Raw genomic sequence first — 23782 nt, forward strand, 5'->3', positions numbered from 1 at the left:
TTGACCAGCTCACCCAGAGACTGAAGGCAGGACACATTCAGAAACCGTATCTCACTCAGAACAGCATGGATGGTTTTTCATCAAAGTTTGTATGCGTGTGGAAGCACCAGAGACACAAAATAGCACCCCAAATCCCAGAAAAAGTGTTTTTTTCATAATATGGGCACTTTAAGCTATTCATCCAGTTTAGCTTTAGCAATTTAGCTTTTCAGCATTCACACGCATTTTCTGCAGGAAATGCATTTTCTAGTTATATATGTGTTGGTCAGTTTGTCTGCTTGACAATCCCATTTTACAGCAATAAAATTGAAAGTGAGATGAACAAACAGAGACATTTATCTTTTTAGATTAAACAGATGTTGACAAAGTTTCCTTTAGTGACATCATTTGAAACTGGGAAAATTTGAAGTTGGAAAAAAGGTAATAAATTGCAATACATCGCAGAATATTGTTGTGTTATGTTTAAAATTGCAATACTATCGTATCGTGACATAAGTATCGTGATATATCGTATCTTTTGCCGTGTGCAAATGTTCCACCAAAAACAACTTCCTTCCCGAGACTATTTTGCAGAGTCACCGTTGCTGCGTGATTGGTTTAAAGAAATGCAAACAACCCGAGCATTTTTTTCTCCTATCCTATCACACATATCTGTGTGGTGTAATACTCCACAGCGCTGTGGAGATCGGTCTGGCAATGTGAGACTTCATCACTACACTCAGTCAGACACTAGTCTGGCTCACCGGATGTACAGTGCTGGGATAAAGCCTGACGTGTCCCTACCCTTCTGCAATCTACGTCGCAAAGACAGCGTCGCCGCCCAGCACGGTTGTGATTGGTTTAAAGAAATACAACCACTCCTGAGAGTTTTTTTTTTCCACTATCCCAGAATAGACAATATATATGGTCTCTCAAATGAGAACAACTCATTTCCATTGGGACGTTCAAGATGATGCTTGAAAATGTGTTACACACATAGGGACTGCTCTTGTTTTTAATAGCCATCTTATTCACCTACATCAGGGATTCTCATTCATTTTACATATTTTATACTTTATGATCAGATTCATTTTATGATCATATTATTTATTGTACTGTAATTTTGGAGATCGTTTTTGTTTCTTTTTATTTGTGCTCTAATCAGGGCATCATTGGAAAAAAAAGAGATTTCTCTCAATGGCCCTCCCTGAATAAATAAAGGTTATAATAAACTTAGCACAAAAAGTAAGGAAATATGTGTTTGGTAGATTATTTCTCTGTGGTAACAATGCTTTTTGGCAATGAATCTTATACCGTTGGAAAGCCTGTTTAGTTCCCTTTCAAATGGTGCAACATTTGTAAGGAACATGCATTTGTGGGATGAGCAGCAGCGCTGAGTATGTGGGTTGCACCCATAAAAAATTTGCCAAATCTTCTCTGCCAAAGCCAAACAGCTTATTCTGCCATTGACTCGTTTGGTGTTTGGTGGATTGAACGGCAGTTGGATCATAGGGTCAAAGTGTGGAGAAGACGCAGAGAACGCTATGCTGATTGCTGACCTATTGGTGGAGGCAGTGTGATGGTGTGGGGCAGCATCTCCCTCACTGGAAAAACGAGGCTTGTCATCATTGGAGGCAATCTCAATGCAGAGAGATGAGATTCTGCAACCAATGGCAATCCCATATCTCCACAGTCTGGGACCGAACTCCATCCCCCACAGGGCGGGGTTTATCAGAGACTACCTCCAGAATGTGGGAGTGGAGAGGATGCAATGGCCTGCCAGCAGTCCTGACCTCAACCCCATTGAACACTTGTGGGATCAGTTTGGGCGTGCTGTTCGTGCCAGAGTGACCAACACAACCACGTTGGCTGACTTGCGACAAATGCTGGTTGAAGAATGGGACACCATCCCACAGCAGTGTGTGACCAGGCTGGTGACCAGCATGAGGAGGAGGTGCCAGGCTGTTGTGGCTGTGTATGGTTCTTCCACACGCTACTGATGCTCCTGTTTGTGAAATGAATCAATTGTTCAATTGCCAATTTGTCTTGTTTCTTCAAACTTCAATCATCCAATCCACCAAACACCAAACGAGCCAATGGCAGAATAATCTGTTTGGCATTGGTAGAGAAGATTTGGCAAATTTTTCATGGGCGCAACCCACATACTCAGCACTGCTGCTCATCCCACAAATGCATGTTCCTTACAAATGGGGCACAATTTGAAAGGAAACTAAACAGGCTTTCCAACGGTATAAGATTCATTGCCAAAAAGCATTACCACAGAGAAATAATCTACCAAACATAAATTTCCTTACTTTTTGTGCCAAGTTTAATAAGCAGTGCAGCCAGAGATGTGGCTATGTGAGACTAGTCAGACACAAAATAGGCCAAGAACCACCTTGATGGATACATCTCAAACATTTAATGTGCATTGAGTATCAGTTATAGAGAAGCAAAAAACTCTTGCAGTTCAGATTTATTGGCACTTTAAGGGATAATTCCAGATTTACTGTGAGAGTGTGACAGTGTTTTGGTCCGACAGTAGTCTCTGGTCAAATCTACTGATTTGTTAGCTCTCTGATAACAGTCATACGCTCTATGTAATCATCACTTCAAATCAACCTTACATGTCTCCTAATTTGGAGTAAAATAAGTATCAAGTTACATGTGGTGGTTAATTTGAGAGAGTGAGGGCCGTCCATACCAAGAACGATGACTATAATGATAACTATAAAAAATATAGTTTTTAAAATCGTTCTCACTCCAGTGGATGGCGGAGTCCACATCACAACCACAACGACAGTGGAGAACGATATCAATGGGATCACTTTTGGAGAAATTTAATGAACAATAGAAACACTGACAGCCAATCAGAATCCATCTGAATTTACAACATGGCGTCGCGGAGAGAGCCATGGCGGAGAGTTTTGTTTTCACACAGGTTCACTAGTGGCGTGACTTTTCCAGTCGCTACGGGGCTAAGATCCTTCAGCTCTGTATTTTAAACATCAGTAGCCTACTTTGAAACTATTTCTCATGTCACAGAAACCACTGATAATTCAGATTCACTGTGAGTGAATCTTATGTTTTCGTCGGTGTTGTTGTTCAGGTGCTCTGCATATACAGATCTGACACCCGCCCACCTGCTCTATGTGGCGCTGTGCGCCCGCTGTTGCCCGGAAAAGGCAGCAGGTTCTGCGCCCCGGTGACCACCGGTAGACTTCTTGGTTCCTAAAATGTAGGCTACCTGATTCTACGAATATAGGCTATAGGATATTACTACACACATTCCTGTAATCGTACGTTGTAACGTGCTGTATATTATGTATTATTATCAGCTGGAGCGTGCAGTGCGAGCTTGGCTGTTTGCAGAACGTTATTGTTCAGCAGTGTGGAGGCTCACATCGTTATAGTTGTAGTTATGGTTATAGTTATCGTTCTTGCTAAACTGTGAGTGATGACTCCCAGGGAGCTCTGGAACAGACTACTAGCAGGCCAGGGAACCAGAGAAAAAGAAGAACCCAAAATGAATTTGACTTTACAAGGTATGTAAATACAATCTCTGAGTAGACACTTGTGCTAAACATGGAAGATTTTAATACAAATCTAATAACAAAATAGATTGGTATGTAGCACTTCAAGATACTGCAAATCAAAGATTACAAAAGTTCATTTTCAACACAAAAACCAAGCTCAATACTTCACATACTGTAAGTGTAAATAAGTGAGAAAATAAGTAGATATTTCAAATGGGCGAAGTAAGAAGATATGTATATATGAAATATAAAAAATAAAATCCTCCAGGCAAATGTTGGGTGAAATGTGTTCGAAGACGGTGGAAAGCACTTCCCCGCTGAAGTCAGAGCGGTGTGAGCGTGCTCGGCGGGGGAAGAAGAAGTGTTCCGTGGACTCCGAGAGAAAAGAACCCCCACACACACACACACACACACACACACACACACACACACACACACACACACACACACTGCTAGCTTCATCTTATAAACAGGACGCTGAGGATACTCTGTGTGGAAACACTGTCTGGTGATCATTAGTGTATGAAAATAGATTGCATGGAAAGTCATAAATACATCAGGTGTCTGGGCGTTAACAGTCTCTGCTGTAGAAGCAGCATTGTGCTGTGTGTGCGCCCGTGTGGCTGGATGCTTTGATGCGCTGCTTCATGACGTTGTCTGAAATCTGAGAGATGTGTGTCCGTCTGTCCAGCCTCGTTCATAAAAAGTACAAACTCTACAACTTGAATCTAAAGCTATCACCATTTAAATAGGTTTTTTTTTCTTCTAAAATACACCTCTGGTTGCTGAACGGTCCGGAGTGGAAGCTATCCGCTGAAACTTTGGGAGGCTAGTAGAAAGTTAGGAGTGCTGTAGTCTGAACAGAAATGCAAAGACTGGAGGTGAAGCCGCGGTGGTGTGTCTGTGTCCTCTCGCTGGGCTTCAGTTTGGAATCTCCTGCTCTGCCGTTTCCTCTTTAACAGAGTCATCTTCCTCCAGCTGCTCCTCTTCTTCGTCCTCCTCCTGGAAACACAGCACACATCATACAGTCACCTGCTTTAAACATTCAATTCAATTGTATTCATAGTATCAAATCATAACGAGAGTTCTCTCAAGACACTTTACAGATAGAGTAGGTCTAGACCACACTCTATAATTTACAAAGACCCAACAATTCCAGTATTCCGGGGGGGGGGGGGGGGGGGGGGGGGTGATAAACAGTGGCAATAATAGTCACAATGAAGATAATGGAACAATGACTAGAAATGTCACTGTTAGCAACAGTGTTGGGAGTAACGCAATTACAGTTCTGTATTCCTTTTTGCTGTAACGCAGTAATATAACACATTACTAATTAAATGTTGGTAATATTATACCCGTTACAATCTCAGTAATGCGAGTTACAACGCATTTTAATGCAACATTTAGTGGTGTTTTGTTTTTTTAAGAATTCACCAACACCGCGAAACATTTCGGCACAGAAATAAAAATGCCGTGAGTGTTATTTCCTGTTGCTGGATTCGATGGTTGAGATGCCTGCAGAGACAGATACATTTGCGAGATGGACATTATTTTCAGGAGTTATTACGCTGCGTTGAAGCGAGCTGTCCTGTCACTGTTCCCGTGGTCAGAGCCAACCAGAGACAGTAGGCTAGGGACATCTGTGTCCTGTCACTGTTCCCGTGGTCAGAGCCAGAACCAGAGACGGTAGGCTAGGGACATCTGTGTCCTGTCACTGTTCCCGTGGTCAGAGCCAGAACCAGAGACGGTAGGCTAGGGACATCTGTGTCCTGTCTCTGTTCCCGTGGTCAGAGCCAGAACCAGAGACGGTAGGCTAGGGACATCTGTGTCCTGTCTCTGTTCCCGTGGTCAGAGCCAGAACCAGAGACAGTAGGCTAGGGACATCTGTGTCCTGTCTCTGTTCCCGTGGTCAGAGCCAGAACCAGAGATGGTAGGCTAGGGACATCTGTGTCCTGTCTCTGTTCCTGTGGTCAGAGCCAACCAGAGACGGTAGGCTAGGGACATCTGTGTCCTGTCACTGTTCCCGTGGTCAGAGCCAGAACCAGAGACAGTAGGCTAGGGACATCTGTGTCCTGTCACTGTTCCCGTGGTCAGAGCCAACCAGAGACAGTAGGCTAGGGACATCTGTGTCCTGTCAGTGTTCCCGTGGTCAGAGCCAGAACCAGAGACGGTAGGCTAGGGACATCTGTGTCCTGTCTCTGTTCCCGTGGTCAGAGCCAACCAGAGACGGTAGGCTAGGGACATCTGTGTCCTGTCAGTGCCGACAGCAGTGTGCCCGAGCAACTGACAGATAACAACATGTCGGGAATTGCTACACGTAATATCATTACATTTTATCAGCAGTGGAAAGTAACTCAATTGTAAGGTGCTTTTAATTAGTTACTTATTAGGCTACTTCGAGTCCACCACAATTCAGAGTCAAGTAGGCTATTGTATGTTTTACTTAACTATTTGTTTTATAGCTTTAGTTACTTTGCAGATTCAGATTAATATTACAAAATAATATGAATAAATGATGCTGCATATAGTGGATAAAGAGTTACCGGCCAAGTCAAACTTCTGCTGTTATTTTGGTGAAAGTAACTCAAAAGTAATGCAAAAGTAGTGTAAAGCATTACAATTCAGAGACAGTAACTAACAATATAACCAATTACTCTCAAATGACAGTAACTAGTAATCAATAATGTATTACATTTTGGAAGTAACTTGCCCAACACTGGTTAGCAATGAACAGGAAGAAAAACTAAACAGACCCTTCATTTCTCTGTGAAGGTGTTATAACAACCTAAACGTATCCTGCTGTCTGACTTATGGCTGTACTACAGACTGCAGGAATATACAGATGTACCAGCACAATATCCCCAAGTATTACATTCATATTTGAAAATTCCCCAACTCAAAATTTACATCCAGGGCCAACTCTTAGTGCCAATGTCAGAAGTAATTTGTCGTTTATGTAGTAATGCCTCACAAACCTGCAATAAATGTTTGCCTTTTCATTAACCATATAGTCTGGCTTGCTAGAAGAAAAGTACTGGGATGAAGCCTGACATCCGATGTGTAAAGGCTGTGAGTGACAGTTTTTTTATTCAATAAATATACAGTAAATGTTTTATGTATAGATGTTTAATGTACTGTACATACACATACAATGCTGGATCCCATGAATCTTCTGATTAAAGGGTAACATTTTATTTTTCAACCTGGACCCTATTGTCCTATCTTCTTCTCTTCTTCTCTATCTTCTTGTCTAAGTGACTGATGGAACAACAATCTTTGACATTGGTCCAGTATTAAGAGAGATCTCTGCAGTCGGCAGTCAGAGAAACAAGCTACAATGTAAGTTAACAGGGCAGTTGCGCAACGTCAATTTATGTCCACAAATATGCTTGTTTTGCCACTGACATGCTCAAAATATTAAGCTTAAGTGTCAGATTAAGTGTCTGACAAAATTATGGAAAGGATTTTTAAGGAGGTCAACATTTTTGTTAAGAGTTAAGATCCTTTTTTTAAACATAAAAACATCCTCGAAATTACGTTCGCTAAAGCCATCAGACTCCACGTAAATAAACAGTAAATTTATCATTGTAAAATACACTCCATTGAAAAAAAACCCGATGAAAAGCCTTTCCAAATTTCCAACAATCACCACTCTGGTTTGGTTGACATAAACACATAATTACCGATTTACAGGTGAAAATGTGCTGGGGCCATACACGCTAACTAGGTATTGTTTATTTAAATGGAGTCTGGGGAGTTTAGTGATCTCTGTTTCTGGTTAAACAAAGAGGATTTTACCCTTTAAAAAAAGGGTTTATCGCTGTGGCGATCCTTTCCATACTGTTATCAGACACTTATAGCAATCTGAGCCTGTCAGCGGCAAAAACAGAACATTAAGTGGACAGAATTGACTATGCACATTAGCCCTATAGGGTTACATTGCAGCCCGGTTCGCGACTGCCGGTCACAGAGTTCTCGCTCAATACTGGACCATTTTCAAAGACTGTTGTTTCCATCAGTCACTTACGCAAAAAAAACATAGGGTCCAGGTTGAAAAAACCCAAAGTTACCATAAATTCCATCAAAATCAGGCTGATGGTGTTGGATCCACTACAATGATTGATGAATAATGAACTAAAACTGCTGTATTGCCCATCTTAAACTGTGTCTCTCTGATGTCAAACCCAGTGTTTTCATCATTATTCTGTTCTATGGTATGTCCTGGATACAGTTACACAAAGAATAGAAGATTATCTTTTATAAAAAAATTATTATGAAACAGCTCCCAAATGTAAACGCCAGTTTTACAGCCAACAAAAGGAGAGTGACACAGAGAGAGCAGGAGTCATGGTGGGCCAACCAAGGAGCCAGCTGATTTAGTAAAACAGACAAAGTGAAAGTGACAGTGGTGAGAGCTGCAGCGGTGATTAAACGACTCTGACAGATACAATTATCCCCCCTCCAGAGGTTAACAAACACATCTACACATCAGAATGTGTGATCGCCGGGTTAGGACCTGCAGCCCACAACGCCTCATGAATCCCCATTCCTTCAGCTAGCTGTTCCGTTCTAATTCTCTGTCAGTCACGCATGCTTTCACTCCCATATGGACTCTTTGTGTTTCTTAAATATTGTAGCGTGTCCCGGCTGTGTGCTCGCTAATTAAAAAACAAAATACATCTTTTAACAATAGATTGTAAGGGGAATTTTACTGGCAGACTAATTCAACATTAGACCCTGGGGCGAAAAAAAGGGCACGCAGTAGCTATTCATACTTTTAAAAAACAAAGACTTTCCCAAGCATTTGGTCTAAAGATTCTCTAGGCTGTAGTTATATCTGGAATATTATCTTTGCAACTTTATGACAATAGCTCCATGGCTCTGTGAGGCTGTCCTCAGCCACAGTGGCTAGCTAACATGCTCACCATGACAAAGCTAACATGATGTTTAGCAGGTATATTGTTACTATGTTCACCATCTTAGTTTTAGTGGGCTAGCATGCTTACATTTGCCGTCCAAAAGTTATTGGACAAACTAAACTTTTGACTTCATGATGCCACTGGATAACAAGTGATTACTCTAAAAAGGTTTGATCCCTGGCTCCTCCTGTCCACATGTTGAAGTGTCCTTGAGTGAGACACTGAAGCCCAAGTCACTCCCATGGAGATATATAATAAGACCTGGGTACGGAGTTCGAGGCAGAGCCCCATTCATTCCTATAAGAGTTGCTCAGTGGCACATAAAGCCATCATGGAGCCAAAAATTACCCGGATGATCGGCACTATGTGGCCCACATGGCGGCTACTTCCGGTTTAGCGCTCCACTAACGTAGGGCGTTTTCACACCTATAGTTCGTTTTTTTTGGTCCAAATCAGTTGATGAGTTTGTAAACTTTGAGCGATTTCCTCTTGGTTCGGTTTCGTTTCAGACCTGGCAAAATCCAAGCATACCAAAATGCGTCATTACAAACCACGCAAGAACGTTCACTCTGCTTACAGGTCAGATGTGTCTGGGGGCGGGAGCAAGAAAGTAAATACAGGAAGAAGCTCCTGTGTTCTGGACTAGTAAATATTACTATTTCTATTGAAAGCCCCCTTAAATGCTTTAATCAGGTGGCTCTTCTAGACTTTCCTAATGTTATCAGACCAAATGGATTCAATTCTGATAGTAAAACGAGTCATTTCGGGGGTTGGGACGCCAAGAAAACTGCAGCCCCCACATCCTACTAGTGAAATAATGATTCCAGCCAATATCTCACTTTAAAAAAAATACATGTGGGACCCTATCATGTAAACTGCCGTTTAATAATGCAGATTAAAATTGAAAGTGTCACATAAGATGAAGATGAGCTGACTTTCCTGGATCTTAGTGTAAATAAATCAGAGTGTAGGATGTGCGGAGCTATTTGTCGCAGTGTGTAGGAACAGTAAATTAAGGTTAGGGTTAATGCAAAGGAAGGCTCATATATTATCTCTTTACTAACAGGAACCTTGTCAGTGCCTCTGGAGCAGTCTTGATATGCAGTCTCCCCCGGAGAAAAATGTGCTACTTTTTCCTGAACTCTGGATACTTTCTGGTGCCGGTCCATAGGGCTGATATAAATCTAGCTGTGGGGTGACACCTCATGAACTCCGCCATCGTATACCCTCGTGCCATCCACCAAATCTCCCTGACAAGCCTGCCAATTTTCCAATTACCTGTGGCGCCATCCGTTATCGGAGGGCCAGTCAGCTCTTAAATGGGAAACAAGAGGGGAGGAGGGGCCAGCGCATGCTAACTATCTCATAAAGCCATAGCAGTGCCTCCCATGCCTCCTCCACTGATTTAGTGTGTGTCCCTGGGAGCATTGTGACGCCAGTCCTCCTGGCCTCTCAGGGCCTTCACAGGATTTCTTGTTCTTTATCCTCCCTACTCCAACCATTCAGCCACCTATCACACCTGTCTCTGCCCGAGGGAATCAGATGGGTGTCAGCGCTCCACAGGTTCACTGTTGCTGGTATTATCCTGCTGTCTGTCTGCCTGCAGAGCCCCCTCCTCCTTTGGTCTGACTAGGAGGGCAGCAGTGGGGAGAGACACGGCCCAATCTTCATCTGTTTTCATGTTTCTTCGAATCTCAGTGAAATGCTGTGCTGGAAATGATACTACAGCTGAAGATTGCCTTCCGTTAGGGCCCACTCCTCATTTATCTGCCCTTATAGTGAGGCTGATGGAGTGAGTCTACAGAAATTGCCTGTGCAGCGTGCAATTTAAAGTGTCAAAGAGAGTAGACGAGCTGTTAGTCATATTTGAAATACACATGTCACCTGGGGAGTGTCTTAAGAGATGTGTAACTCCCGTTAGAGATACTGTCTACAGTAAGACCGTCATTGCATGTGTCATAGCATTATTAATCTGTACTGAAATATACAGTATATGCTGCAACTAAAAGATGATGAAAACCTTTTGAGAATGGGAGCAGTATTTAAATCTGCATTCACATCCTGGTCACTTTGGGGCATCAGAACAAGGTGTAAACACAATCTATTAATGAAATATTATTATATGGCATGAATATGTAATTAATATATCGTGTTTACAGCTTATTCTGCCTCATAAATGTGGGCAATTTATTAGCAAACAATTACCTATTTGCACATCCAACAGACACAGAAGAACATTAGTTCTTAATAATAAAAAATGTAAAGTTGTGCTGGTGTCCACATAGTCCAACTTTCACCCTTCTTATAGCTCTGTTTTGGTCTCCACCAGCTCTTGACAAAAACATGTGGCTCTTTAGCAGCTAGATGCTCTACTATACTCATGGTGTGAACACACTATTAGAGATTTGTAGCCAAAAACAGCTGCTTGCTTAGGGTGGAAACAATGTTGAGACCTGTGAGACTGGACACAGTAGATTCTGCATGCTAAAAAACTAAACAATTAGTTTTAAAAAGATGCTAAAACGCCCTGTAATGCTGAGGGGAACGTAGTTGGTAGCTGGTTTAAGTGCCTCTTTACACATAGTGATTTGATTTATTGTTAACATAAAAATATTGAATAGTGCAGCTTTAAACATTGGACAACAATATTTTGCAGAAATTAGATATGAGGGAAATATAAGTTAGGATTTTCTACTGAAAAACATATACGTATAGATGTATTTTCTTTGCATTTATAGATGTGATTCTGATTTTTCATATTACTGCGAGTTAGTTTTTTCTCCAAAGATAATGTTGAGAGAGCCTACAGTCAAATATGTTAAATCAATGTGCAATGATGAACCATCTACGTTATCACTAGTATTTAACTGAACTTGTGCTATTTATTCATATCTATATGCATTTATTTCTGTTTTTTGTGTATTTTTGTATTTGTTTTTTGACATTTTCTTTTCACTTACTTGATGGATCTACACATTGGTTGGAGCAGCTTTCACTAACAAACATTCTTTCATGACTCATTTGCTTTTGGAGTGATAATATGGATAATACTGATAAAGAGTATGGAAAAAGAGAAACTGTGAGCAATTAGGTGTCGAATGTTTTCCAGGCTTCTTCCTTCTGATGTGTAGGCGTCTTTGGACTATGTATGTGTTGAATATGTAATCAATCAAACTGCATCATATCCTTCACATCAATGGTGGGTGAGTATCCAGGATCCTGTTTTAAGATATTTACATGAAGCCATAATTATTACTCTGAACCTAATATTATCTGTCTGTGTTTTGAAGATGTGCGTGGTATTCCTGTATTCAAATGTGTAGCACATTTAAAAGCGAAGCTTTAGCCACAGATCCAGAGAGAGAGGACAGAGAGGACATGAAGCAGCAATGTCCTGCCTCCTCCTGTTCTCTCACTGTGGACTACAGAGGTTGAGGCACAGAGCTGTGTTTTGCATCAGTGGCCACCGCGAGAGACGTTTGCTTTCTGGAGAGTGAAGAGGCAGACGCTTCCCCCCCCCCCTCTCTCTGATGGGGCCTGCAGGAGCTGATGGGCTCTGGCATTGTGGGATATCTCCATCAATTCCCTCTGGGGAAAAACGGGGGAGAGGAGAAAGAGGGTGGGTTTGTTTTCACTGCAGGCTTTCCATAGGCTGGGAGGGCCTCTGGCACTAACATATTACACATATATGATAATGAAATGCCACATTTTTCATTTGAGTGGAGGTGGTGTTTTAAAGGGCAGGAGCAGAGCGTAATGTAATGCAGAGACAGGAGGACAGCTCAGACTCAGCCCGGGGTAACAAAGAAACAAACAGTCCGGCTCTGACACTAACCAGCCTCACATCCCTGCTGCTTGCACCATTAATTGCACCCCCTGAGCGCGCACACACACACACACACACACACACACACACACACACACACACACACAAGGGCTGCACGATATATGCAAAATATCTAATTGCAATTATTTTGACTGATATTGCGATAGCGACATGATTCACGATATTGGAGGGAATGATCATTTCTGTATAATTTTTGTATATTGTTCTCATTTTCATTGAAAAGTGTTAAAATTCAAAAATTCTAAATGATTATAGTGTGCTTTTTCTTCAAGGATCTGTACCAAACAAAGGTTTTTTCTTTACATATTTTGCGCCCTCCCTGCCATTTGGATATTGCACTAGTCCATATTGCGATTTGGATAAAATTGTGATTAATTGTGCAGACACACACGCACACACACGTGCACACACGCACGGAAACGCACAAATGCAATCAACCTCACAAACTGGGATTAAATTTAGGACTCATAATGCACAACACAGCATGTACTTTAATAAGCTTTGCCTTTCTTTATCAAGCTTATGCAGTCCTCAGAAGAATTAGCAGTTAATTAGTGTGACGGATTTTTATGCTGTTGTTTTCTGCTTTCACTGTGTTTATTTATGAGTGTGTCTTTCACTGCACAATGCACAGATAACAGCACAGCTATGCACGTGTTTGTGCAACGCTACAAACATTATAGGAGGGGAAAGCACAACAATCAAGCTTTAACATCCATGTCAACAGTAGGTTCACACCAGTTTAAAATAATCAAATCAGGTGTGAATTTGAACTCCGTCATGTTGCACAATTTGAGTTTAACCCTAGTTTAATGACTTGTATGTCAATTTTGTAAGAGATTAAGATTGACTTAATTACATAAATGATCATTTGCAACACAATAACCCCTGCAACAAAGACTGATAAACGCTCAAGCAATGACATCTGAACTAACAATAACAGGGCACAGCGTAAAAGCTCATTCTTGGCCTTGGAAACAGTCAAATAATCCTGACTCAAGGTCCACTTACTAGTGTTTCAGGGCCTTCAACCACATCTCATGGTCTTCCTCAGTGTGCTCAGTTGTCATGAAGACAACTCCATGTCAAAATATATTTCGTTGTCTACAGGAATATGTAAATCCAAAATGTCAAACATTAAGCAAATAAAACAAATAAACACTAAAAATATATAAATTAAGCAAATAATTCCAAAAGTAATCTTATAATAAAGTAACTAGAGTTTTATTCAACTTTATTTTTATTTCACTGTCATTTTTGATTTTAAAATGTCCCTTTTGATAGCATGGATAGCGTTTTACCAATTCCACTGTCTCTCCATTTTATCATTTGCATATATTTTGAGATATACCTGAATACATGATTTTAAGACACTTTTGATGCTCTACTACAGTTTATGTTACGTAAATGAATGTCTGTCAACTAATGTCATTTTTCAATTCATTTTCCTGTGATTATAAATTCCTCTACAAATCATGCGCAGTAACATGAGTGCTTTTAGAAATGATACACATTTTCTTCAGGAAAAGCTTCTGTAGTCTACATATATCATACTGTCTTATTTATTTATTGGTGTTCTACCAACCAGTTTAATCAGATAAAATGGTGCAGCAGCAAAGTGTAAAGGCTGCATATCACTATAGGGACTACACACACACACAAAAATGATAATGCGCCATTGTATTTACATTATATATGTTTTCATATTGCTCTGATATCTCCTTTCATTGACATTATAATGTCATTGTAACTAGAGACTACTGTTGTATACTGTTCCGCTGTAGAAGGTTGTATTGTACTGCATGTGGCCTCTTCCCAGCACTTGAAAATAATTTTAGTTGAGCATATTCTCCCTTTTTTCCTCTAAAAAAAATTAACATATTAAAGCCATTTAATAAAGACCACATTTGTTAGATAGAAGCACATTCAGGAGTGTGTGTGTGTTTGTGTGTGTGAGTGTGTGTGCAGCGACAGCTACTGTCAGTTTGAGTGCCCCTGTGTGTGCACAGGCGTCTTGTTGCCATTCAAGAGATGACACAATTGCAGTGGGTCATAAACAGCGGCTTCATTAGCCTGTTCAGGCAGTGCGTTACGCGCTACATTTAACCACCTCTGCCCCCAGCGCTTCTCCTGCACCCCTGCTCCTCAGCACCCACAAACCAGTCACCAGAGAGCACAATTAAATTTCATGACTGCGCATATTTGCAATTGCCATTTCATTTATTACAAAGGGCATTCTATAATGTCCCTTTTTCCCCCCCTCCTCTCCAAGAAACGTATTTTCCATTTTAGTGAGGCATGACTGATACCGAGGTGAAGTTACCAGGCGATGCCTAATTTAATTGGAGGTAAAATTCACAAGCAGGTTTTTCTTTTCATCACCTCATCAGATAACTACAGATGCCTCCTGGAAGGGGATATACAGTCAGGAAAAGAAGAGCTGCTTTCGCTTTGTTTCCAATTTGAAGCACTTAAATTATTAAGCAATAAAACAGAGGATCATAAGTAGGTCTGAGTGTTCGGGCACTGTGGGAAAAGTGGCTGCGTATCTCTGCTTTATTTCTGAACAAGACTGGGAACGCACAACATGTCAAAGAGAAAATGCCAAAAAAACGTCTCTTAAAATAAAAACTGAGGATGAGACTTGAAACTAAGTGTTTCACATGGCCCAATCAGGGCTTCACCGACTATTTGATTACCCCACACATTTTACTATACAAGTACACAAATGACAAGGCCTGGCACAACATTATAGAGGCAAAACAGTGTTTCCCTTGTGTGGAGCCATATGTGGCGTACCACCAAAGTTTTACCACGACGACTATAAAAATCATTATGAAACATTAAATCCTTTCATTGGGGCTTTCTCAATCTGTGCTCTTGTCCATACTTGTGAAACATTATTAGATGTGGCACGAGAACTGTAATTTGATACTGACATTCATTTATTGGCATGTAAAAAAACTCGAGCATACTGTAGACAATGAAAGAGTTTTCCAGTAGTAATACTTCAGTCTTGCTTTTCTGCATTAGTTTAGTGGCTGGACAACATAGCCAAAACATAACATCTTAATTTTCTTCAAGCTTGGGGCTGATTTTAATTGATTTCTTTTTTCCGACAAAATGCAACTAAAATATGATTGGAACATTGCATATTTTGATTCTAATTATATTACATTAATTTCTTATGTGCAGGACGGATGTAGCCAGCTATTATCTACATTACTTTTAAAGTAAAAAATGAACTTTTTGTCCATGTTTAAAAAAACTTGACTGTCACAATGTAAACATTTTACACAAGGTGCAAAAACAAAAATTCTAAATGATGGATTTCGATTTCCCAGACATGCTTCAAATTGTATTAAATTGGATTGAAATCTTGTTAACTTATAATCAAACATTGTTGTGTCTGCATTTTGGTTAGTGTACGGATCAAAAAAATGAGATACCGGATTTTAATTGGTGAGCTTGATGTTGGAAGGTGTGTTTTTGAACTTTGGAGGGTGTGTAGAGGTAAACACTGTTCCCCCTGATCACAACTCCCAGGTCCAAGAATATGATCCCTCACTGGCATCCCATAAGAAAAAGGTTCAAGCATGTAACTTCACCTAAAACCACAAATGTTCATTTTTACATGTCTGTTTGTGTATGGACTAATCAAAAGAGATATAATGTATTAATTAGTGAGATTTAGAAGTGCTCTAGGCTAGAGCTTAGATCGGGCCCAAAAAAATCAAGCCCGACCCTAACCGAGCCCGTGCACGTTGCGTCTGAGCCCGGCCCGACACATTAACTGTAATTATGAACCCGAGCCCGATTTGAACCTGACAATTGTTTTTATACGTGGGCCGTTATAACTGATGTTCTCAACTACAACTCAGAGTTGTTTGAACTACAGAAATCTGTTTAGAATTATCTTAATGAATACAGGTAATGCAACAAGGACGAAGCACGTAAACTGTGCTGTTAGTTGGAACGGATCGCAAATGAATCCGAATGAAGAAACGTTAAAAAAAGCTCGCCCCAGCCCTAGCTGCTCCCTCAGCTGAATAGTGAGGGGAACAGATCAAGGCAGCAACATAATCAAAGACCTGGAACCATATAGGAGACTTTCTGGTCTCCATCACCTAATTAATACTGTCCTTCGCCACGGTCTGCATGCTGACGCACTGGCTGTGAACAGTGCTGCAGAGGGGGGGGGAGACACGATGTAGCCCAGTTTACCTCACACTCCAGTCAGTGCAGGTCATATACCCAGAGCTACGGGAGAAGCTGGAGAGGCAGAGCTTGCTCCCCACCGAATAAGGCTGATAAAGTAATAATTAAAAAAACACAAATGCCTGATCAAGGGCCCGGCCCGGGTCGAGGATAGCGGTGGAAAATATCGGCCGGTCCAGTTTGGGCTTGGGCAGAGAATCTAAATCTGCTTCCCTTCAGTTTAAGCTAGGCTAACCGCGCCCCGACTCCAGCTAAGGCACATCTCTTCATCTTACTTGCACAAAAAAGCGAATAAGCATATGTCAAATATTAAACTATTTCTTTAACAGTTATTCATTTGTAAATCCCCTTTCAGCCTCACATGGTGACATTCAACAAGAGACTTCTCATAATGAGCTTTCATGACATTTGAGGAAGACGTCATTGTGTTGTTGGCTGTCATAGGGCCCTCGGCTGTTCCAGGGTCCTCAAATGAAATTGCAGTTTGTGTTATGTCAACAATTTTAAATTACAAATTTAAAAAAAGCACATCATGTAAACAAGCTTTTCCTGAATGTATTTTTATTAGACGCCACAGGCGTGTAGTACAGCTGTACTTTGGACATTTTGGTGTCATCTCTGAGAGTAGCCGATTTAGCCGCTGACCGTCACTTGTGGTGGTTAATATGACAAACATTGCCAACGGTAGATTATGTCAGCTGTAGATAATTAACGTCAATTATCAGATGAAACGTCTGTTGTCTGGTTAATGTGCTCTCTGCAAGCCAGTGTCTGTCCTCAGCCAAAGATCATTTGTAAGGAAAAATAAATTGGCCTCACTGAAATTAATCCATTTAAAAAGCAGCCATTGTCTTTCTGGTCTCATGTCTACTAGTGCTAGTCCTACGCTCATTGGTGCATTTTATGTAGGCCTTTTACACAGGTAAAGGCCAAAAATACTAATTGTCAATTGTGGTGGGTTAAAAAAAAAAAAGAAATGTGAAACTATTGTTTATTTTGTATATTTATTGGAGGATATAGCATGCTTTCTGCCCACGCAGCAGAAGCCAAGAACTGCTGGAAATGTTATCTTAACAGAGGCTGAAAAAAAAAATCTGCTATACTGTTTATGGTCATAAAATACTGAGGGGGTCCGAAAAGTGGCGTCATGTACGCTCTCTGCTTAGAGGGTTATTAGAATGAGCCAGGTCCAGAGAAATGAAGTGCCAGGGCCTCTTGGGACCCCGACAGCAATCACACACTCCTGTTTACTCCACAAATTGGCCCCTGAGAGGGGCATGGGCGTCTGTAGCGCCTAGTTAAAGTGATTGAGGTGACTCCTAGCCATTGATTTTCTCTTCGTCTTCGGCGTCCCGCCTGGCCACCCTTGACCATGTCCCATGCTCCCTGCAGGCTAGTTTAGCTGGCCCAGCTTGCCTTTAAATCACATTAAACTGTGGTTAAACTTTGGCCATGTCTAAAAGACAACCATCATTGATGAGGTTATCATGCTTTAAGCACTTCATACACTTAAGTAAAAGCCTTGACTGTTGGGCTTATTGATCGCGCAGACATTAAGGCATTTCGATTCAACTTGAATACTGATAAGAGAATGTAGAGAGCAACAAATTCACATCACACTCAGGGATTTATCTTCGTTCCAGAAATGCACCAATGATACTAATTAAACCAATCAGACTGCTAATGAAAAATTCTCATTGAGAAAATAAAAACAGGCTAAAGGTTAGACTTTTCCACTTAGATAGACACCCACTGGGTGAGGAGTTGTAGAAATACATTCCCTCTGCCTCACTCTAAATACCATAACATCTGATGAGTAATGATGCCTATTTTTCTTTCAATTTACTCCATATAGTAAAGGCAGCCAAGTGTGACACTTCATTAAGTCAATTAGGCTAACTTAATTACAGTCTTTCACAGGTCAAGCGATGAAGCTTCTGATTGATGGCTCAGCGTGTAAAGGTAATTTTCCTCTGAATTGGGAATGACATCAAAATGAACATTAGCTGCTGCAAACCATCAGATATTACAAAGACTTGAGGTACATTTGCCCGATAAACACCCAGTAGTGAAAAAAGGCAAAAGACTTTCCTTAAACAAATAACTGTTACATATACAGAGCTATATTCTCTGACGTCATCAAAAAACTTCAAATACTGTTTGCTGAGTAGGAGTTGACCTATGGCTATGGAGGAAGTGGAGAAAATGAAACTTTCACGGACTGTAATTTCACCAGTTGCAATCCTTTTGATGACAACAAGTCTGAGTGCAGCTAAAGTAGTGCATCCCACACAAGTTCACAGCTGAGTACTTTAAACACTGCCCAAGCAACTTTAAGAGCTTTTGGCATTTTGAACCTTTTATCCAAATCTTCTGGTCTGATTCACCGTGGAGCCCAGCATGCTGGGCTGCGCTGCAAGGGTGTAAATAAAGCCTTAAACAAGCGCCCCTTGGCACGATAACAGGCTTGAATTAAAGGCCATCCGTATATTACGGCAACACTGTCACTTTACTACTGAAATCAATTCAGTAAGGGCCTGGGGCGACAGTGGGAGGGATGTGGCCTTGGTCAGAGCGAGGTTTATCTAAGCTGAGCAGGCCGAGAGAAACCCAGTGTCTATAATGAACTCAAGCCTGTCTAATAAAGCCTTTTATTGCCCCTTTGCACAACAGAAACATGTCTGCAACGGCTGCTGCCTTTTCCTGCAACACTGTCAACCAGCAGCTCGTCTGTTATTACTACTGCTCCACGAACATCTCAACAATTCAAGCAAATCACAGGGACAAATCTTCATCAAAAGAGGTATTTTGTTATTAATCAGGGCAAGGCCTGGAAGGCCAAAAACTGGATATTCATTTTCAACAAGCGCTTCAGGACCGTCTACAAACTACATCGAAAGGAGATACAAGAAAAAATATTTTCAAAAATAGGCATATGCTTATTATAAGTAAGTAAGTAAGTAACTGCTGTAGTACAACTAGCAGGAGACAAGTTATAATTGAGGTAAGTTTGGAGACACTACCTTATTTAATCATTAAATTAATAAATATTTTTGTTGTATCTCTTTTCGGTGTTGTAGTTTGTAGACGGTCCCTAAGTCTTGCCATCTCAACACCAGAACTAAACAGAGCTGAATTAGCAGAACTTTTATGCATTTCTTTCACATCTACTGCAGTCAGATTCACAGTGTTCACTCAGAAGGAATCACTTCACATGGTAGGCACTTGTACAGAGTACCCCCAGGATGCTCCAACTTAAATTCAAGGCTTTTTAAGACCTTTTTAATACCATTTCAAATGAAATTCATACCCATTCCGACAGAAGTATGAGGGGAAAATGTCAAATCTGTATACATTTTAAATCCTAGAAAATAATTATGTACAAGTAGGCTACTTGAATAATAAAACATTTCATTTAAATTATCAGTCATATTTAATAAAATGTATTGGATTATAATATAATCCAATAAAATAAGACATATTACACTGCATAATGAGCACTTTTACTTTTGGTACTTTTCTACTTTTACTGCAATACATGATCACAGTCGTGCATGAATACCTGCAGCAGTGTTTAACACTGAAAACACACAGCTCAGTTCAGCGTTTATTTGCAGCTCTGCTACAGTAGCAGCTAACCGTTAACGTTACCTGCCGGTCACATCGTCTCTGAACAGTCCGCTCAGTGAAGTCCTGCACGGATCAACAGACGTTAGAGTCCGGCGGCTGCTCGCTCTGTTTGCTATAAGACGCACACCGAGCAGATTAATGCGCTCACAGCTCCAATCTTTGCAGATCCGCTCTGTGTTTGGCTAGCTAATAAGCCGTTAGCCTGTTAGCTTGAGTTTTGTCTGAAGGCGCCGAGCGGCCAGCCAGGCTCGACACACACCGACACATTCCGCACATCCTCCGCTCAGTTTAACCGCTAACCCCCCCGGTACCGGTCAGAGAGGCGTGTTTACTTTGGGTCCCGGTCCTCCGGTGCGTCCAGTGACGGGCTCCAGTCAGTTTTTAATTAGCCTACATTAGTAACAGTTAATTTTGTTACGGTATGAACTTAAACCTAGGAAAGGCAAAAAAATATAAGACCTTTGTAATGAAATCTACCAAATTCAAGGCTTTTAAGGCCTTAATTTGAGACTATCAAATTTAAGACTTTTTCAAAGCTTTTAAGACCCCGCGGGTTGTAATGACATCTCGAACATGTTAAACGAGGCTAAACGCACGTTTAAAACATGCCCTGTTTCAGCCTCCTGGGTGTTAACGCTGGCAGGAGGATAACACGGTGTACACAACACCGATTATTTTGGTTTTTCTCGCTACTGACAGCACTCCAAATTTACAAAACAACAGAGCTACGTGTTGAAATCGACCGGAATTCTCCTTTAAGGTAAAGTTTGCAGATTTTCCGTTCTGCTGTACATGCAGATGAATGGCAACAGTACCAAGAGGTCAGCATTTACCCACCGGTAAATCTCCTTGGATGACTCGCTTCAGAAGGGTTGAAAATCGGCAACTTTAGCGTTTAGCCAAAGCAACCATAATTAACACTGGCTCTAGCTGTTTGCTGCTTCCGGTTTGGTGCTGGAGGGAGCACACCCATTGGTTGTTGACAATGTTCACATGATTTAACTTGACTACCAAGACTTAAAGGTTACGAGAACATCAAACCCGACTGAAAAAAGACTGACTCAGACTGAGTTTTGTGACCACCTTACACAAACGACTGAGACGACGGGAGTGCCCCGACTCTAGCAAGACTCTCAGGATTTCTTTCCGACATCGGAAATTAGTCTGCGACAGTGAAATCGCTTGAAAAGTCGTTTGGTGTAAGGACGGCATAATAATCCTTTTTGGAAATGAATACCTCCGCTAATCTACAACTATGTACGTGCTAAATATCTTCTGGTGGCACAACATAAAACTAAAATTAATACAGGAAAATATTAAATTGAGTGGAAGAGGTAAGTTTGATTCACATTTGTGATAAACAATTTTCATTCAATGGTAACATGGGCCGGTAACGTGATGAATACAGTCGTGATGCAGAGAATACGTAGTGCTTGAATATACTTCAGTGTGAAGTCTGCTGGTAATGGCGTATTACAGTTTTTCTCCATTGGTTTGGCTCATTTCTTGAAACAGAAATGACATTCTCAAAACAACATGGACAAACCTCCAAACCACTTGGCAATTGTTCACAACAGAATTGAATTTCTCATTCATTTCATCGAATTGCAAATGTCTTAGTACATGTCTCAATGTCTCAGTACATCTTTACAAATGATTAAGTACAGGTAGCCTACATTTAGCACAATTTCCAAGTGAATAGATCTTGTTGATCTAAACTGATTGTTGATTCTCAGTCTAATGGTTGTTCTCTCCAAAACATGTCAGCGTCATTTCCTTGTATAAGTCATCACAGGCACAATAGTCTGTTCAATTGTCAAATACACATAATACCATGAATACCATATATGAATCTCTTGGAACATTTCATGAATTGATTACAGCAATTGACAGTCAGGTGAAACTAGAACTTGACTAACGAAGGAGGAGTTTCACCCATCTCAGATGACCAATCAAACAGTAGGTTTAGTTACCTGACAGGTGCTGTCCATGATTGTGAATGCTGCCAAACATGTATATATATAGAGCTTGACCATGCAGGACCAGTACAATTTCTGAACATGGAGGCACCTGGCCAAGTAAATGAACAAGGGCAACTGCCTGCTTGAGGAAGAGGAAGAGGAAGAAGAAGAGGAGGAGGAGTAAGGGTGCGTGGTGGTGGAATATGGGGAAGAGGCCGAGGAGCACGAAGACACCATGCTGTCCCGGATGAAATTCGGGCCACAATTATAGACCATGTCATCAACCATGGCCTCACAATGGCGGAGGCAAGTCGCTGAGTGCAGCCTAATGTGCCTCGCTCTACAGTCTCCTCCATCATCCAAACCTTTCGCAGGGAAAACAGGTATGTAGTCAGTCAATGATGGAATTATATGTTGTATAGGACAGGACACAGAAATATATTTATTTACTCATTTACCTATTCATTTAGTGTGTGTGTGTGTGTGTGTGTGTGTGTGTGTGTGTGTGTGTGTGTGTGTGTGTGTGTGATAGGCCTACAGTAATATCTTACCTCAATGGGTTGTTATGATACTAAAAATGACAAGAAAAATATTGGAGAAAATAAACTATGGAATAGTTTATTTTAATAGTTTAGTTACAGTATATATGATATATATATAAAATATATATGATGATGATACAGTTTACAGTAGTATTCCAGTCACTGTGCAGTGATGCATTAGAATTGTGGTAAAGTTACTGTAAGTAAAACAACAATACAATTACATTGGTAACTCATTCTGTAAGGAATACATAAGGTATGCATTACGAATGGAGTGTTGTCCTTTGAATTCTATGTCTAGTATTGGACGACAACCTTGCAGAGGAAAACAAGACAAGAGATCTGTAACATGGTGACGGCAAATAATGCCATCACACTGAGACAGATCCGCGCTGCAATCCTACAAGACAATGCCATATTTCAAAATGTCAACTCTGTAAGCATCTCCACAATAGACCGGATATTGAAGAAGCATCAGATGACAATGAAGCAAATGTACAGGGTACCATTTGAGAGGAACTCTGATAGAGTGAAAGAGCTGCAGTACCAGTATGTACATGTAAGTCAGTTACTGGTTGTCCATCATTATAACCTTTTTACAATTAAGCAGTGGTTCCCAAACTTTTTCGGCTTCAGTACCCACTTTACCTGATTTCTGAATCCAGGTAATCCAGGTATGAAAGTATTTATCTGACTTCAACATTTTGCCTAAAAACTGCAGTTTACTGTATGATGCAATTATCATTATAATCCTTATTTTAAAGAATATATAATAAGAAAAAGGGCCAAAGAGCTGCAATTAGTGCCTCCCATGTAAATCTAATCTAATACTGTGGGTTTTACTGTAACATTTCAGTAAGTCTAGTCGTTGATGATTTCCCCCTCCCCTTTCTGTCAAATACCCCCTGTAGTACCTCTTCATAGGGGTACATGTACCCCAGGTTTGGAACCACTGGAGTAGTGGCCAGCAGTATATTGAACTTGTGGAGAACATAGAACATTCCTATGTAATTGTCCGTAACTGTAGTGTACCACTCTTCTGTATGATTTGATGTTTTCTTTTTTTACTCTATTGTAGAGAATAATAGCATTGGAAGGAAACGAGACCCCTCACATCCTCGTGTTTGTGGATGAAGCTGGCTTCAACCTG

At 40.8% G+C, this 23782-nt stretch overlaps 1 protein-coding gene across 4 annotated transcripts in view; it reads right to left on the reverse strand.

Moving 5' to 3' along the window:
* Positions 1–2386: 2386 nt before the first annotated feature.
* phf14 (PHD finger protein 14) overlaps positions 2387–23782 on the reverse strand; it is a 120567-nt gene continuing 99171 nt past the window's right edge. For 3 of the 4 annotated variants that reach the window (XM_078266921.1, XM_078266922.1, XM_078266920.1), the window contains exon 18: positions 4524–12022. In XM_078266921.1, the coding sequence (XP_078123047.1) occupies positions 11891–12022 (132 nt within the window). In that variant the 3' untranslated portion in view covers positions 4524–11890. The other variant, XM_078266923.1, reaches the window with a different exon arrangement.

The sequence above is a fragment of the Sander vitreus genome, chromosome 14, assembly GCF_031162955.1.
Source record: "Sander vitreus isolate 19-12246 chromosome 14, sanVit1, whole genome shotgun sequence".
In the NCBI taxonomy this organism is placed as follows: domain Eukaryota; kingdom Metazoa; phylum Chordata; class Actinopteri; order Perciformes; family Percidae; genus Sander; species Sander vitreus.